Genomic DNA, 18,801 nt, shown 5'->3' on the forward strand with positions numbered 1-18,801 from the left:
TAACCTTAGAGCAGTTTTGCAACATTTGCAGGTTTTAAAATAAGCCGGCAAATTACTATATATACTCTAGAACATGCCACAAACCTTTTTAAAATGGGAGTTGGGGAGTGAAAAGTCTGCCTGAAACATGAAGGTAGAGGCAAGATGGATGGCTGAACCAGTTTTCAACTTGCTGGTATGTCTGTCATGCAAATTGCCAAGCCAGCCTTGCACCAGGGGTGAAGAAACTGCTGTGCCTGCTCTTTAATCTTACATCTGTCTTCACCCACCAATTTGTAGACTTTCCATGTTTTAACATCTGCATTTGACTAATCTTCGGGAACTGCTGAGGTTATAGCGAAATAATGCAGGAGTAAGTAGTATTCCTAGACAGTATTATTTTACTCAACCTTTTCCTCCAGGGTCTATTTTTCTTATCCGAGAGAAAAGGAGCAAAATAAGAAGGCAGCCTAAGAACACTCTTTTTTTTTTTTTTGGTCCCTCTTTTGGCAGGTCCCCTCTGCCTTTTTTGGCCTGGACTTTACCCAGGTGCAGGGGAGGATGAGAACTTGCTGACATTGGGTCTGAGACATTTAAAATGTGAAGAAAGGGAAATTGGAACCTGCCTGTGGTTTGAACTGTAACAAGAGATCAAAGGCGGCAGCTTCCAAGCGCAAAGGGAAGGGTGTATTAGTTTGGGGCGTAGCTCTGAATCTTTGATGCAGGACAGTCTGGTCACACGAGAACACTGAACCTTAGCATTGGGATCCTTGTCTGCAGTTACATTTATTTGGAAAAAAACGTACCTGTCTGAAAATATATATGTTTTCTGCATTTTTATTACTTTCCCTATGCTAGGGCGTTGGTTAGCAAAGTAGCACACATGGCTTTGCTTAGGTGGGAGAGGTGGAGGGCCTTACAAGCTCCATCAGCTGCTCTGGACTTGCTCTGACACTTCCTGTTTTGTCCATGTTTCACATCACTGATACAACTGGTAGAGCTTCTGGATGTCATCCAGTGCTGTGTTTTGTAAAAATAAAATGAGCTTCCAGTGAATATAGTTTGCTAAATTGTAAAAGGCCTCTCCCACCTTTCCATTCTCCCTGCACCTCTCCCCCTTTCTCCATTTGATTTGTGATCAACTGTTAATTAAAAAGTTTTAATTTCAAAGTTGATGTTGAAAATCATTCCAAGAAAAAGGTGCTGGTTCTACATACCAGCACTTCTGGTCAGAAAAAAAGTGCTGGTTGTACCCAGTGAATTTGTCTCATCCACAAGACGGCTTTTGCTTGCACAACGGAACTTCCTTTCCCACATGCCCCTCCAAATCTGTTCCGGGTTTTCCCTCTACCCACCCCCCGAGTAGATTTGTGGGTGCACAAGGGGAAATGAAAGGGAGGGGAAGTTCTGTGGCACAAAAGAAGCGTGAATTTTGAAGGGCAGCTATGTAGAATAGTTTGCGCATTGTTTCAGAAAGTATGAATTAAGTGGGTTCACTTCTAAGTGTGAACTGAATCAAATTTCTCTCCCACCTCTACTTTTGAGCAGGCATGGGGCTTCCCCACTTTCTCTGTGTCAGTTGAAAGCCTTCCGTCTTATGCTTTGACCAAGATGGCCTTAGGTCTTTAAACACATTGTTACTCACTGTGTTTCATTTTCTGGCTACCCAAATTCCTTTAAAGGCCAACGAGAAGGAAAAGACCTTATTTCAGCACATATTTTCTAATGACACAACCTTCCTTCAACTCTTTTTGTATATAAACCGTCACGTCATTCCACTCGGCTAAGGAAGGGGGAAGTATACGAGTACGTGTCTTTCGACCATGAAGTTGCTAATATTATTCAGGCAGTGTTTCATTCTTAGACTGGTTTACATTCTTTCCCAGTGAGTGAATGTGATAAGCACAAGTGTCTATTTATAACCAACAGTGGATTAGACTTACTTAATGATGCAGTACTTGGTTAAAAAATCCAGAATGGCTGGCCTGACTCTTTGTGTTTCTTCCATCATAACTCTGTTACTCTGGCTCTTCCTCCAAAAGCCTCTCTTGATATGTGGCCTGTGGCAACACAACAAGAACAACACCCACATATTGGGGGAAAGTGAGTCATAAGTGGGGTTTTGAGAGACACACTTCACACATTATTCCATTAGAAGAATGACAACATATTATGGAGTTCTGGGGGAATTTAGGATATCAGGATATTTCATAAGCCTCACTGAAGGTTGATGACATAATTTGAAAGAAGCACTATTCTCAGTCTGTACCTAAAGTGGATAGTGGGGCAATACAGTATTTTTGAAATAAGATAAATGAACAGAAGCAGGTGGTAACCTTAAAAGGGTATTGCACATAATCCTCCCCCCCTTTTTATTAGAAACACATATTAAAAATTAGCTATTTACTGGGGTTTTGGGAGAAGTATGGGGAGTTGGGTACCCTTTTGTCAAAAAAGCGGAAAGTTTCAATAAAATTTGAATGTAAAAAATGGGATTCTGGCTGTCAAGGGGCAATTTTCCTTGCTACTAGTTCCCTTAAGTCAGAGAAAATGTTGGTCTTTAAGAAGAACCAAAACATTCAAAGTGTCTACTGTTATCTCAGAATAAGTTCCTGTGTTCATTTGCCAAAATTGGACAATGTATCTTAAAAAACTGCAGCTAAGATGCATTGTTATTCGGGGGCAAAAAGAATTTGAGGTCAAATACACCAAACGTAAGGTCTTGTATGAAGTCAATCTGTTCTAAGTCACACATAAACAGGCTCTTTCCAATGTTGACTCATTCCTTGAAAATCCCCAGTGATGGGGAGAAGCTTTGTAAGATAAAACAGTTGGTTGAAATCCTTTAGGAAAAGTCTGGGAAAACAACAAAGGCTACCACATTTCTCTTATCATCATCATCTTCTCTTATCTCTTCTCTTATCATCTCATCATCATTATTAGCATTTGCTAACAAAAATTAAAAATGAAAGCAGGCCCTGCTTACAAGCTTGCAGTCTACAACACTTTACACAATACATTAAGGAGGAAAAGAAAGAAAGTATAGAGAAAGAGGAAAAGTCAGTGTGAACAGATGTCTCTTGAGAAGGCACTGGAATCAAACAACAAAGCAGGAGAAAACACTGAAAAATGGCAAGAGCTGCTGAAGAAAATAATAATATATAGAAGGTGTATCCCTGGGTTTCCCAGACTGATGTGACTAGGGCTGCATGCATACTTTAACGCTCATTCCCACAACCCCCAATAATCCTGGGAAATATAGTTAACCTCCCACAGAGCTACAATTACCAGCACTCTCAATAAACTACAGTTCCCAGGATTCTTTTTGGGGAGGATGCTTTATGTATGCTGTGTACACAATCCAAGAAATGAAAAAGAGGGTGTGGCTATGCAGATAAAGGAATGCAGGGGAGGGGCCAGAGCTCCATGATTGAGCACATATCTTGCATGCAAAGGGCTTCCCCAGCCTGCTCCATACCGTGAGTATATTAGGGTTGCCAAATTCCCCAAAGTGAAAATCTGGACAAAGATGTCAACCTTTTTTTGGCGGCGGGAGGTTAAGTTGTTGAGGGGCTTTTTTGGCGGGGGGGGGGAACATCTCCCATAAATTAATGTCTTTGGGGGGGGGTTATTTAAAAAATACTCTAGCTGCCATACGTCCGGGTGGGAAGCTGTGGTTATCTGGCTCTTAATTGTTGATTGGCTGAGAGGCTGACTTGGTCACTTTGGCAGGAAGGTTCAGGAAGGGGAACCCAATAGGGGAGCTTGGTGACCCCCCCCCACACACTTAGGCTCCTTTGAGGGTGATTGAAGGCTTCTGAAGCCTACAGCTCAGGGCTGTAGGGCCAGGGACAAGACAGGACCACCTCTGATGCAAAGTTGCATCATCAGTCTGGAGTTTGGGAGTCCTGTGGGGTGGTGATGCAGGATGTCTCCTTACTCAAGTTCAGAGTGTGGCTGAATAATCTGGATATGCAGATTCACTGCCTCTGACCTGGCAGGGATTGGACTACAAAGTATAGATAGCTCAGCAGGCACAGCATGAGAACCTTAATTTCAGTTGTCACAGGTTCAAGCCCCATGTTGGGAAAAAGATTCCTGCATTGCAGTGGGTTAGATTAGGTGACTCTGCTGTTCCCTTGCAACTCTACAATTCTATGGTTCCATGACACCCTTATAGCTGGGGGATTTTCCTGGTTTGCGGTCAGCTCCCACACCTATTGTTTCCCTCTGCAGGCTTGATCTACCATTGAATAAAGTGGCCATTATGCAGTCTAGCTACACATGCACAAACCTTTATCTCAGCCCTTGGCCAAAAATGAGGAGTGGGTGAGACTGAGGGTGAAAGATGGGACACAAACAATAAGAAGACTATGGCTATTCTCGAACGAGACTTAAAGTGGTATTCTACTGCAAGGATGCTTTTCTGCAGTGAGGTCAGTGTCGAAGTATTTTGAAAATCCCTTCTGTAATCCAAACAAGCAGCAAAATCATCCTACCCGCGCCTCTCAGACTTTCTTTGTTTTATTAACACAGTTTTTTAAAAACATGCATCATGATCTCATCAAGAGGTTTTGAAATCGTGCCTTTCAATTAGAGCATTATGTGAAACAGGACAGCCGTAGGGATATGGTGCAAAGGCTTACAATGGAGCATCTGTAAAGATTAGGTAGTTCCTTGTGTGCGGGACAAATGCCTTAATGTGAGGAGGATCACAGGAAATTTTAGTCTATAAGCTTTCAAAATACATTAATAAAGGGATTCAGTTCTAGCCAGAACATTCACAAGGAAAGCAGATGCCATGTCCTTAAGTCACCCTGCTGAATAATCTAGTACACTGTCCCCATAATCATCATCTCCCCCTCCCTTTGCCTTCATGAGGGTTATGCTCTCTCAACCTTGGTGGTGATGGCAGCTACTATAAGGCTAGTGGTATCCAAAGTTTTGTTCTGCATTTTCTGCCCCCCTGCCAACCACTCTCCATACATTTATGAAAAAAGAAATTGTTTTGTTGTACCTGCTTTATTGAGATGCCCAGCCGCATAATCATTATCAAAAGACAAATCTGGCCCATTCATTGGGTCCCAGATGAGCAGTCAATCTGCACAGTGAAGTAGGCTTCTGCTGCAGATCTGCTCAACAAATGCGTACGGTCAGCAACTAGGCTATACAAAGACGCTCTGATGTATCTGCTTAAGTGAGCTTGGTATATCTGGGCCACCTAAATATGGTCCCTACCTCTTCTAAGTTGGGGCAAAGGTGGGAATTGTAGTGATTATTTGGTATAAGAAGTGCATTTGTTAGTAGTATCAAAAACGGAGGTCACATTGCTGCTACTGATGGGGAAGTAGAGGGGGAGATGCAGTGATGTTGGTGTGATGCAGTTGCACTGGTGGGACCATTAGATTGGCTCAACCAGGGCATTTGCACTGCATTAACCCCACCATTGAAGACAGGAGTCCATGGGGTCACGAAGAGTCGGACACGACTAAACGACTAAACAACAACAACAACAAACCCCACCATTGCATCCCCCACTGACCTAATAAGCAGCAGTAACTCAACAAACCAGAGGCCAGGTGAGCATTGCTGCTCCACCATGCCATCTGCTACTGTACACCATGTATTTATTTATTGCATTGATATTCTGCCTATATAGTGAAGTCCTCTGGGTGGACTCTGGAAGTTTGCACACATGGCAGTCAGCCTAACATTAAGCACAAAAGTAACTATTTCACAGCAAAATGCACGCACCATTTTTTTCCAATATTACCTTCAGTTTTCATGCAAAACAAATACTTCCATTAAATACACACACAGCACCATTAGTTAGTCATTTTAAGTATTAGAAAAAAAGATCTTCAGCATGTGTTAGATTTCCATTCTTTGTAAATCCATGTGATCATCCAAAGGATTTGGAAGACTTAAGGCCTACGCACAGTACAAATGCAAAAGGAATAAGAAGAAATAAAACTCCTGCATTAAAGAGCTTTACTGGAAGAATAAGCTGGGATAAACTGATCATTGCTGGCACTTAATGTTCTTTTTCTGTAGCAAAATGACATTAGCACTCCCAGAGAATGATCATAATGACTAATTGAAAGCATTATTGTTTACCAGTTAGCTGCTTATTTTCTGTCAATGGCAACAAAAGATTACAGCTACTGCAAAACATTTCCAGAAGACAAAATGACCTTTATTGTTTTCCGTTTGAGACGGGTTCATGTTTTCATTTTAACTGTGGAGAGATTCTGACAAGGTCAACACTGCTATCCCTAGCATCACATAGCATCTCAAATAAAGTGTGCCCGTACATCACAAACGGGTCCTGTTTAACTCTTGGGATCAGTTCCAGGTTACGGGAAGTAATGTGGGGAAATACATTTGCCAGAAATCTAACGCTCTGAAATACAGTGAATCGTGTCCAAGAACCTTTGAAATCTCTGATTTATATGCCCTTTCTTGTTCGTTTTTATCTGTTCATTTTAGTGTATTCATATTCCATCTTTCTTCCATTATGGAACTCAACGCAGCAGCCTTCTCCCATCCAGGAGTCATGAGTATCCAAGGTAACTACAGTCGTAAAACATGGGTAGAAAGCCAAGTGGGTTGCCAACTCCTAAAACAATGGGCTGTCTCATAACCCTATGATTAGACTCCCCTTCTTCAAGAAATGGGGCTGGGAATTCAGAGAAGGAATTGCCATCAGGGCCAGCCCCAGATGTACATGCAACAGCAGAAGCACTCGAATGATAGGCTACCATTGTGTTAGTAACTCTCCAGGCTCAGTTCTCCACATTCCACAGCACTTTGTGATGTGTTTAATAAAGAAAACCTCACAAAAATCCGCCACCATGTGTGAATTTATCCCAATATCAACATTTTTGCAAAGCAAATTCCCCTGATAAAATGCATTTTGAATACTATTTTCAATATATACATTTTATTGCACGCTTTATCCTAGTATATGCATTTTTGCACACATTATGGGGCTGGAGAACGGCATTGCAAAATTCAAGAAAGAGTATGAATTTTGAAGAATGGCTGTGTTTTGCTTCGTGTATTCTTCCAGAAAGTGTGAATTAAGTAGGTTCACTTTTAAATGACTGCATGGAATGCTTGCTGTTGACTTGATAGACATCATGGGAAATTATGGGTGAAAGTTACTGAAATTTATTTAGGATCCAGTATTGTGAATTTTGGAGTACCTTTTGTGAAGTTTATGCACACCTACTTTGCTGTTAAATCATACTTGTGTCGCTACAGTCAGCTAGGATACGGTGTAAAAATAATTCATTCAAAGTGACTTCTAGACAAAAGTGCTTTTTCTCCAGGGCTGTGTTCAGGGAAACTGAAATGTTGTGCATTACAGCACTGTTTTTCGGTTCCTACTTTGACCTTCACTACCACTAGGAGGGGGAAAGGCCATTCAACACCTCCTAGGCCAGGGCCTACGTGGCCAGAAGGCTGGACTGTTCTCAACAGTATAAAAACAAGTTAGGTTGCTTGTTATTATTTTTATAACTGCCCCTCAGGATGCGAAATGCCAAGGGCAACATACTAAAAATATAGGTACTATTACAGCAACTTCAAGAGAGGCTAAATTAAAATGCTTGGAGACCAATGCCAACTGTTTCCTGTGCTTTTGCAAAAGAGAGATTTCGTTTCCCTGGCAGACTGGCAACAAATGGGCTATAATGGGGAGCAAGGCATGAATATTATCGCAAGTCTTTTTCCAACTTAACCCATGTGAACCGTGTTAATGACCACACAGTGATAAAACTATTGCTCCCTCCTTAATATAAAGCTGTCTTTTATGGGCACATTTGGATTTGAAAGCAGACTCTCTTGTTGGGTTTAAATAAGGAGGTCTCCTTGGCAATCAGACTCCAGCTAATTAAAACCTGTCCATCTGTTTAGCATCTGAATGAAAGATTTGCAACTGGAAAGTGACCATGAGGCAGCAAAAACATTTTTCTAAAAAATAAAAACAAAAACATTCATGGAATGTCAAGGGCCCTCCAGGAATATCAACTAAGAAAAGTCACTGCAAAACCAGCTCATTAGCAGACGAATCAGAAAATAGCCAAGTGACGTTTACCACAAAAGCTCATTTAAACCCAGACATTTCATTCTCCACAGGTTTATCAGAAGCTGGGATTTCTTTCCCCCCACTCCCCAGCCCCGGTAAGTTATGCTAATAGCAGAACAAAAAGCCCATGCTTCCAAATGTGCATTGTGAGGAAATTCTCTGAATATTACAAATAACTGCATAGCAAAATCTGGTGGTAGTTTCTTCTCACACCTGCACCCCAGCCTAGTGCCAAGATGCACATACATCTGTGTAGTCGCATTGTTTTCAGTGGATCTTAAGTATAAATTTGATATGCAGTAGAAAGTGCCCCATCAATAAATCTATTTGAATGGGCTTGGTATTCACCTATGTGGCTGCTGTTGAATGATAACAGAGATTTTGTTGTTGTTTGGTCGTTTAGTCGTTTAGTCGTGTCCGACTCTTCGTGACCCCATGGACCAGAGCACACCAGGCACTCCTGTCTTTCACTGCCTCCTGCAGTTTGGTCACACTCATGTTGGCCGCTTCTATAACACTATCCAACCATCTCGTCCTCTGTCATCCCCTTCTCCTTGTGCCCACCATCTTTCCCAACAACAGGGTCTTTTCCAGGGAGTTTTCTCTTCTCATGAGGTGGCCGTGGCGAAGGGGCTTGAATAACTCAGAGAAGCTATGAGCTATGCCGTGCATGGGCACCCAAGATGGACAGGTCATAGTGGACAGTTTTGACCAAACGTGATCCACCTGGAGCAGGAACCGGCAAGCCACTCCAGTATCCCTGCCAAGAAAACTCCATGGACAAAGATAACAGAGATAGACTAATGCAAACCTTTTGGACAGGAATCCCTTAACAATACCTCACAACATAAAACAATCCACTGCCTATCCTAATCAGATAGCAGCAGCTGGAGTGGAACCTTCTATCTAACGAAGGATTGCATTTCTTACATAATGGGGAACCAATATCCACACCTGCTGCCATGGTTAAATATTAGATGTCTGTCTGGTACTCCAAGCTCCGAGGGCCTTCACTGCGAGAAGTGAAGTTATAGGGAACCAGGCAGAGGGCCTTCTTGGTAGTGGCGCCCACCCTGTGGAATTCCCTCCCATCAGATGTCAAGGAAATAAACAACTATCTGACTTTAAGAAGACATTTGAAGGCAACCCTGTATTGGGAAATTTTTAATGTCTAATGTTTTATAATTTTTAATGTATTGTAAGCCACCCAGAGTGGCTGGGAAACCCAGACAGATGGGTGGGATATAAATATGATAATGATAATGATAGGTAGGTTAATTCAAAATATCAAAATATTGTCATTATTTTTAAATGCAGTGGTATCTTGGTTCTCAAAAGTAATCTGTTCCAGAAATCCATTCGACTTCTGAAACATTCGAAAACCAAGGTGCTGTTTCCAATTGGTGCAGGTGCCCCAGAAACAGTAACCTAAAACCACATTGGATGTTCGGCTTCCAAAAAACATTTGAAAACCGGAACACTTACTTCTGGGTTTTCGGCGTTCAGGAGCCGAAATGTTCGAGTACCAAGGCGTTCGAGAACCAAGGTACCACTGTAATGGTTTAATTATATATTTAGATTGCAACTTATGGTGTGCAAATTGTATTGCATTGGACCCATTCTAGTAGGCCCCAATGGCAAAATTGATACAGCACAAGCAGTGAAGACATACTTTGGCTTATCCACCAACTGCATTTTTGCAGCATGATCCTGCAGCATCCAGGCTATGGAATGGCAGAAGCCTTGGCAACATTTACATCATCATTGCAAGAGGGGGTGTCCCCGGGGTTTCTGTTCGTTCGTCCGTCCGTCCGTCCATTCATTCGTTCATAATATTTATAGACCACCTTTTAGGGCTAAACCCTGATAGCTGCATTAGCATAGCTGCAGTGAGCTGGTCATAAGAGCTGGATCAAACCAAATGTATGTCTAGTCCAGCATCCTGTTCCCCACAATGACCAACTAGATGCTTATGCCATAAACTTTATGGAGAGCCAACAAGAAGGTCTTGGATACAATTGCCTTCTCCCACTGTTGTTCCCCAGGACTGGTATTCAGAGGTGTGCTGCTTCTGCTTCCTGGAGGTAACATGCAATCATTCGGACTAGGCCAGTTGTGGCCTTGTGTAGTTCAAGATGCTTCTTACCCATTCCTTCAACCCTTTCCACTTTTAATATCTGTAATATTATAAGGCAGCCTTTTATATGGCCCGTTCCCTCTTAGATGACCCTTGCCTGAAACCATGGAAAGTGTCTGCCAGACATTGCTAGCAATACTGGACTGGGTGGACTAATGGTCTAACTCAACTCAACCTTCATATGTAATAGCTCAGGTCAGTTTAAAAGCATCATACATCTACAAACTCCTGAAATATATTCAAGCACTGTACTCTAGATAGACGGAAAAGTCTCCTTTTGGTGGAGTACTGTTGACTTCATTGAACTTTTCACTGGGGTGAGTTTTGCTTCCTGCACTTACAAATTGCTCATTCCCACTACCATTGGCAAGCAACTGCAGTATCGATGAGATCATTGTTTGCTCTTTGGAGTTTATAGAAAGGAGCTGCAGCCGGATCATTTCCCTCATTGTCAGATTATTTAACCAAAATGTCATTTAAGTTTACAGTATTATAAAAGAAATGTCGCTCTTCTGGTTTATTGTTCATCATAGCAAATAATCAAACCGCAACTAAGTAGAAGGCTTGGTAGATCCCCCCTTCCCCCCTCCCTTTTTAGCATACCCTATGTTTGAATATGAGAGTGATTAAAATCCATTATGTCCTGGCAGAAATTCACTTTCTTCTGGCTGGGAATGCAGCCTGAAGAAAGTGAGAAAGCAAAATCAGGGAACAAAATGTTTCCTGATCCCAAGCCGCACAATTCCTCCATGTGCTCGTAACAGACTGTGCGGCAAGCAGAGCTCTCTGAGGCATGACGTCCCCTGTTACCTGCAGTTATTTTGTGGCAGAAACTGCCACTTGAAAAACCGTGTCACAGGCTTGAATCCAACTAGTTATTGCACAAGCAGAATGCCTTCCACGTAACTTAATTTCCACCTCCATGTATTGCATGCACCTCCACAATTCCCCCATCTGCTCCCTATGGAGAAGATTTGAGGGGATGTAAGGTGCACACAGAGGGAGGAGAGGAGGGGAAGTTCTGTTGCGCAAGCAGAAGTCATTCCATGTCACGGCGCTGTCAGTCAAGGAATGTACTAAATGAGGAATTAACTCGTTGTTGTCCAAAGTACACTTATAAGTTGCGAAAAAGCACATCTATCAGTCCTATGATTCTCAACTACTCCTAGGTGTGCACTCGATGAGGCAGTTGCAGCAAAAGAGAGGCCCTGTCCCAACTTCAGCTTATCTATCTTCCCCACCCGAGCTGTGTAAAGGTAAAGGGACCCCTGACCATTAGGTCCAGTCGTGACCGACTCTGGGGTTGCGGCGTTCATCTCGCTTTATTGGCCGAGGGAGCCGGCGCCCAGCTTCCGGGTCACGTGGCCAGCATGACTAAGCCGCTTCTGGTGAAGCAGAGCAGCGCCCGGAAACGCCGTTTACCTTCCTTCTGGAGCGGTACCTATTTATCTACTTGCACTTTGATGTGCTTTCAAACTGCTAGGTTGGCAGGAGTAGGGACCGAGCAACGGGAGCTCATCCCATCACAGGGATTCGAACCGCCAACCTTCTGATCGGCAAGTCCTAGGCTCTGGGGTTTAACCCACAGCGCCACCTGTGTCCCTGTGTGCAAGCAGGTAAAGATTACATCTGTGTGTAACCTGCTTCTGCTCATTCCTCTACAATTCTCACCTGGTCCTGGGAGGCAGTGGAGCAGGAGAAGTAGGGGCAGGAGGAGGAGGTGAGGAAGCCCTTGTGTCTACACCAGCCTTGCTTATCTCTCCCTCCTCCTGCATCAAGTGTCCTTCACTCTCCAATCCTGCAACTTCTCCTACCTCTAACTCTTGCCTCCTGGCTGCTACAGATTCCCCCAGACCATGGAACCCTTCTTGCAAGTTATCTCCAACCCCACTTCATCTGGTGCCCATGTATCAGTATCTGACCACCACCCCTGAGTGTCCAGCCAGTTCCTGACATCCTGCTCACTCAGTGACTCTGTTGAATCCAAACCTTAAAATATAAATATGTATTTGTTTAGATAGCATCCATCATTATGTAGCTGGAAGGGAGACTGTTCTTGCACTTGCGGGTTTTCCACAGGCATCTGGTTGGCCACTGTGAGAACAGGATGCTGGACTAGATGGGCCACTGGCCTGATCCTGCTTGGCTCCTCTTATGTTCTTATCGGTGGGCATGGCCCTTTACAGGGAGAAGATCAAAGGTCACTGGCCCAGGGGGATGTCATGATCCTGAGGCCTGCCTCCCCATCTTATCCAGCCCTGAGAAAAAGAACTATTCACTAGGAGTGGAGAATGCTCAGAATTACCAGACTAACAGTTCTGAAGCTGCTGCTGCAAAAAAGGAAAACAGACGAAGACCATTTTACTGTGTATCCAGCTTGCTTTCTGAATGCCGGTAACGCAATCTGAGAAACATGTTTACAAATATTTCAAACCCTCATGAATCTTGTGAAGGAAAAAAAATAGCAAAGGACAGGAACTCTGATCTTTATACACGATATGGGTGTAACTAATGATACAAGACTACCACATCTCCCATCTGTGCAAAAGATGTGCTAAAAATAAAAACAAAAATAATCACGTCATTGTTTGGGGGAGCATTTGGAAGCAGTAATGTCAGCAGCCCTACAGAAGCCAGAGAGTGAGGCAATGTCTTGCCACAAGTCAGTGATAATGGGTAAGCAGACCTACAAATTGAAGACCTCCCAAGCTAAATGGCATGTGAGCAGTCCCACTGTCAACGCTTTTGAGCAGCTGATATCCTTCTCAGCCGAATGCTGAATCCCTTGCTTTTATTTGTTTACCAGAAAACTGTAGGAAAACTTCATATCCTTGAGATCACCTCACAATAATTCACATGGGGGGTTCATTTGCCAAAGATGGTCAGGAACTTTAGTAGGTATGAATTTGTAAAAACTGGGGAAGAAGATAGGATGTTGTTAGCCAATCCTTGTAATGAAGGACAGTGTGATTTATATGGTGGAAATCCCTCAGGATCTCTGTGGAACAAGTAAAGTAAAGGTAAAGGGACCCCTGACCGACTCTGGGGTTGCGGCGCTCATCTCGCTTTATTGGCCAAGGTAGCCGGCGTACAGCTTCCAGGTCATGTGGCCAGCATGACTAAGCTGCTTCTGGCGAACCAGAGCAGCGCACGGAAACACCGTTTACCTTCCCGCCGGAGAGGTACCTATTTATCTACTTGCACTTTGATGTGCTTTCGAACTGCTAGGTTGGCAGAGGTGGGACCGAGGAATGGGAGCTCACCCCATCACAGGGATTTGAACCACCAACCTTCTGATCAGCAAGCCCTAGGCTCTGTGGTTTAACCCACAGCGCCACCCGCGTCCCTTTTGTGGAACAAGTAGTGCTGTGCAGAAACCTGTCCTCCATCAGGTCGCATATAACCTCTCTGATACCATCATGAGCAGCAATCATCATGAATGCACAAGAAAAGGAGCATCTGGATGTTCCCCCTGCCCTTTCTTGGCCCTATGATCCAGTTGAAACTGTCATCCCATATCTTAAAATTGTGAGTGGCTAGTGTTCCTCCCCCCCCTCCAGGCCGTGTTCCTTCTATCTCATAAATAAAGCACGTCTCATTGCTGACCCAAAGTAATGTTTGTCACCTTTGTCACCGCTTCTGTGATCTGCTGCCCACACGGATACTCACGTGCAATGGTAGCCACCTCAGAAGTAAAAACAAACAACTCCTTTCAGTGTTTTGGTGTTATTTGCATGCAAAGTTTATAAAGGAGCTACTCACTGGAATACTAAGAAAGATAAACAGATGGCAAAACTCTAAAGCCTGTTTCTGGAAACCTACTTGGAGAGAACAGCTAATCCATTGTTCAGAGTCTGAAAAATATTATGAGTCTGGAGTGGGAAATGGATGTGGAGAGAAATCCAAGAAAACAAAGTTCAAGGAGCAGAAATTCACTGCGGCTTTCCTGAACCAGGCACAGAAGCCCAAATGTAGAGGAGAGACCATGTCGGCATGTAAAAGGTGTGCATATGGGGCAGTGGAATGGGGAGGTGCATAACCAGAAGACAGCAGCAACATAACTGGCTCTCTAAATTCAGAAATGCCAATATAAGAGTTTCCCCAGCCTGATGGGTAGAACTGTTTGTTAAGGGTTAGACTGAAAGCAGCAGCTGTTATGGCAACAAGGTGTGCCAGTTACATAACCATGGCAGAGATGTAAATGGAAAGGCAAACTGAGCTTTATTTATATCGGCCTTTGCAAATTAAAGAGGAAAGGAAGGAGGGACAGACAGATGAACAGAAAACTGTCCCAAAATTCAAAGAAGTATGAACTTCAAAGGCTAGCTGTGATTTGGCTTGTGCATTGTTTTGGAAGGTGTGAATCAGGTAGGTTTGCTTTTAAATGTGAGCTGAATTGAATTTCTCACTATCCATACGTGCAGGAAATTTTGTCCACTACTGATCTTCTTATTGGGGAAACCCTGATATGTTTCCCAGCAACACAGTTTGGAATCTGTGATTCTAACAGATTTGGGTCATAACTAAATGTTATGGAGACACACGACTGCTGCCAAAAATGGCATCCCTGTGCTCAGTCCTGCTCTAATCCCTTGTAACATCTTGTGAAACTCTGCGTTGAAGTAATCATTTATTTGGGCTTTCATCAGATTGGACCTCTGAAAGAATTCCAGCTGACAAACATTGGTAAATCCCGGGATTTGCACAGTGAGAAGGTTGATACTGAGTTTCGTCTACTAGAAGAGAGGTAAATATTTAGCCCTGGCTATTTTTATCTAAGCCATACTTGGACAAGTGCCAGAGTAAAGCATCTAAGCAAGGCAAGGCCCTGAAGGAACACTGTGAACTCAACCAGTCCCCCACCCCAATAATTTATTTCTCTCCGCAACTTTCTACTCAGAAACAAAAAAGGATGCAGACAGGAAATAGGATTCCACATAGGACTACAATTAATAGGAAATGACAGGCATAGCTGGAACTTATAAACGGCGATCTTTGTATTGGCTAAGAGTTGTTGTTGGCATCTGTCTGGTCTCGAGAGACAATGGAGTGCTCCTCCAGGGGTGAACTTAAACCGCTGCATTAGCAACACTGAAGTGACCTCCCTGGGTCACAAGCCTGGGCAGTGTGAATGGAGATCCTGGTCAGCCCACTTGACAAGACACCCCCCTTGTCCTTGCTGATGTGGTCCAAAGAAAAGCAGAGCAATATATCTGGCACCAGCTTGGCTGCAGGAGTTGCCAGAAGGAGGCGTCCAAGTCACCTTGGGGACTCCACTCCATATTTTTGTAGTATTTACTCCATAACTTTTTCTTCTCCCAAAAAACATGCCTCATGGCAGTGGATGTTTAGGATCAGGGTTTTCCTCCTCCTAGATGAGCTACCCTCCCAAGTTGATGAGCCCCATCTATCTGGGTAAGACAGGCTTGCTCAAACTTGGCCCTTCAGAGGTTTTGAGAATACAATTCCCATCATCCCGGACTACTGGTCCTGCTAGCTAGGGATCATGGGAGTTGTAGGCCAAAAACATCTGAAGGGCCGAGTTTGAGGAGGCCTGGGCTAAGAGTAAGGTCTGAAAATCCTCTATGCCCACATAATGTGGGATGCACTTTCTCCACATGTCCAAGTAACTGTGGTGGCATTCATGTTTATCACAGGCCACTTGGTTTGGATGTGATAGGAAGATGCTTTAAGATAACAGTTACTTTACTGGAAGCAAGCACCTAATAGTTTGAAATAGCTTGCATGAGAAGGGAGGGGCCTTGTTCTCTTCCCTACTGTCTCTTTGGCCTGTGAACTCATGGAAACAAAGAAACCAAACCATTAAAACACATGCTCACATCTACGTTTGTGCCAGACAAAGCAAAGGGGAAATGGAGAGTATTCACCCACCTTAGTCAATGTCCAGCATAATAATTAGGAAGGGAAATTTAGTTCACTTCCTGATCATCTGTTGATTACACATTCATTCTGATTTGTTTGTTGGCGTGATATCACTTCAAGCAATCCTACGCCTAACCCATACTTTTCAATATACTTTCCTGCCACCTCTTTTATCAGAAAAACTCCCACTCTCTTTTTGGGATGGGGGAACAGGTTTGTTGAGCAAGAGCACCAAATCCACTTTAACGGCATAACCCAAATTTGCCAGTAAGTGATTCAATCCTACCTCAAAATAGTGATGGACCCTAAAAGTTCTAACAAAGAGCAGCTCAAAGAAACTAAGGAATCACTTTCCCAAAGAAACATACAAGGAACTTTACACAGGCTCTTCTTTTTCTGGGAGCACAGGACTGGAAGAATTAACTTGTGGAGAGTTAACTCTCAGAGCAGATTGGCATGTGCAATTTGGTGCCATTTCCCCCCTTTGTGTGATGTCCCCACTGTGCAGAAATGGACACATTCAAAGGGGAGGGAGAACATATCTATTTTTAGGGGAAAATGCCTCCACATAAAAAGCAGCCCCAGGCTGCGTTTTGCTGATGCTGTGAACAGAGGCGTTACTAAATACAGATGTTAGATGTTGTGTCTGTCATGTTTACTTTTTGAGTGGTGTGGAGCACCATGCAGAGACCAAAATAAACTCAAAGTGGACATGCAGATTTTGTTATTCTAATAGCATCATATATGCACTCAAATACACTCATAAATATATGGAAAAGTAATTTTCAGATCACAGCTTCATCCCAAGACCTAAAGCCATCCAGGGCAAGCTGGAACAACAGTGTAAATTCTTTGTAGCAGAGGCTTTTTCCTTGAATAAATATGTAACAAGCTTAGACCCATGAAAAAATGTTCATGGTTTGTGCCAGGTTAAATCAGATGTACATCAAAATGTGCATCCGAGAACAGATGCTGTCTAACAGAACAGCTTTGCTGACAACATCTGCATTTAGATGGGCTTCCAAATGTCCATTTGAGAGCAGATATTTTATAATTATATGGCACTGATTTCTGCAGAATGAGCACTTGGATACAAAACTGTGCGGCTTCTACTAAAAGCAATGCATCACCAATAGGCTGTATCTCCACTTGGCTGCGTATATGGATGTGCACTCAGCTTATCCCACTGTCCTTTAAATTTGCAATTTACAGTATATTTGGGGAGTAAGAAAGGAACTTGGACGAGGTGGGCCTGGGGAACTCCTGCTCTGACACCAGTGTCCTCTCCTGCAGTTGCATGGCTGACTTGCATGAGGGAGGAACTAGTACATGGAGGAGATCCACTTATCAACAAGCATCAAATCCATTCCCGCCCCCCTTCCAGACTGCAGCAGGACTCTGCCCATCACAATTTAAAGGTTCCGGTAGACAGGTAGGAGCTACCTGGGCTCAGAGAATTTGAGTTCCACATTTTGTCCCATCCCTTCTTCTTCCCATTACCTTTAAGACTGATGGGGGCCAAGATCTCAAACCAAATTATTTGCTTTTAGCATCCAGTTACATAACTGCATAAGCAAGCAATTAGAAAATAAATGGCAGACACATTTGCTCATGTAGCATTCTAAAATAAAACCGACAATATTTTTCCATGCTAAGAAAGATGTAAACAAATTGTTCATAGGTGAACAAAGATGGTTTTGGGGTAAAAATAAATAAATAACTGTCCTCCTACAAGGTAGGGTTAAGGAACTGGGCATATTTAAGCCTGGAGAACAGAAGAACACTACAGGAGAGGAGGATGAGTACCTAAAAGGCTGTCAGAAGAGGACAGAGACTTGTTTTCTGTTGCCCAACAGAGTAAAGCTAGAAGTAATGGATTTAAATTAAATGAAGAAGGGCGAACACAGGAACACAGAAAGCTGCCTGATACCAAGTCAGACCATTGGCCCATCTTCTGACAGAGGCTATCCATGGGTTTAGACAGAAGGTTCACCCAGCCCTACTGGGAGATGCTGAGAATTGAACTTTGGACCTTCTGTATGCAAAGCAGAGAAGAAACAAGAGCACATAGCGCATGTGTCTGACTGTGAAGTGCAGCTTGAAAAGAAAAAGAGAACTTTTTTTTTAAGAGTGGGAGAAGTTGGCTAGGAAAATAAGAGACATTCCCGAAGGTAGGCCACAATTTCAAACAGATACGCTTTGACTATGCTGACGTTTCAGCTGACAGTGTCCCTTTTACTCTAGCTGACTGTGGTACCTACAAGGGCTTCCTCTTCGTGAGACCAGCTCTTGGCAGGCGCTCGCCCTCCTGTTTCCCAGTGACGAGAGCCTCTGCTGCTTGTTCATTGGTTAGCCTGTCGTCACCAGCGTCTGGAGGCTTTTCCTGTGGAAATAAAAAAGACATGGGCAGGAGAGCAGACATATTTGGTAATGTTTTGCTTCAGAGTTTCCTTTTTCACAAGGCTTTTGCTTCAGCAGCAAAAATTCTAGAATGCAGTTTGGGGAGCAGGAAAGAGAATGAGAGCAAGAAGACCTTGGAACTGATTCTAGACAGACCTCAATGCTTATAAATTTGTCAAAGTAAGCCAGTTTAAAAAAAACATGAAGAAGCCTTATTATTTAACTGCAGGAGATGGTGATATTTAAATAAGGAGACAAACCAGATCACTGGTCCTGTTGAGGATTACAATTCAGGGCAGCTACTTGCTAG

The 18,801-nt window shown here is 43.3% G+C and overlaps 1 protein-coding gene and 1 long non-coding RNA gene across 2 annotated transcripts in view; one reads left to right on the forward strand and one right to left on the reverse strand.

Annotated features, from left to right (window-relative positions):
- The window catches only part of LOC310760040, a 592,410-nt gene that overhangs the window by 371,950 nt on the left and 201,659 nt on the right, over nucleotides 1–18,801 (forward strand). The window lies entirely within an intron of this gene.
- Nucleotides 1–18,801, reverse strand: part of LOC310759012 (uncharacterized protein) — a gene marked incomplete at its 5' end in the record, with an annotated part of 137,849 nt that overhangs the window by 38,064 nt on the left and 80,984 nt on the right. Inside the window, 2 exons of the mRNA XM_083605773.1 lie at nucleotides 1,923–2,039; nucleotides 18,353–18,474. Of these exons, the coding sequence (XP_083461899.1) occupies nucleotides 1,923–2,039; nucleotides 18,353–18,474 (239 nt within the window). The remainder of the gene's footprint in view (nucleotides 1–1,922; nucleotides 2,040–18,352; nucleotides 18,475–18,801) is intronic.

The sequence above is a fragment of the Podarcis filfolensis genome (assembly GCF_964270895.1).
Source record: "Podarcis filfolensis genome assembly, chromosome: 3".
NCBI lineage: Eukaryota > Metazoa > Chordata > Lepidosauria > Squamata > Lacertidae > Podarcis > Podarcis filfolensis.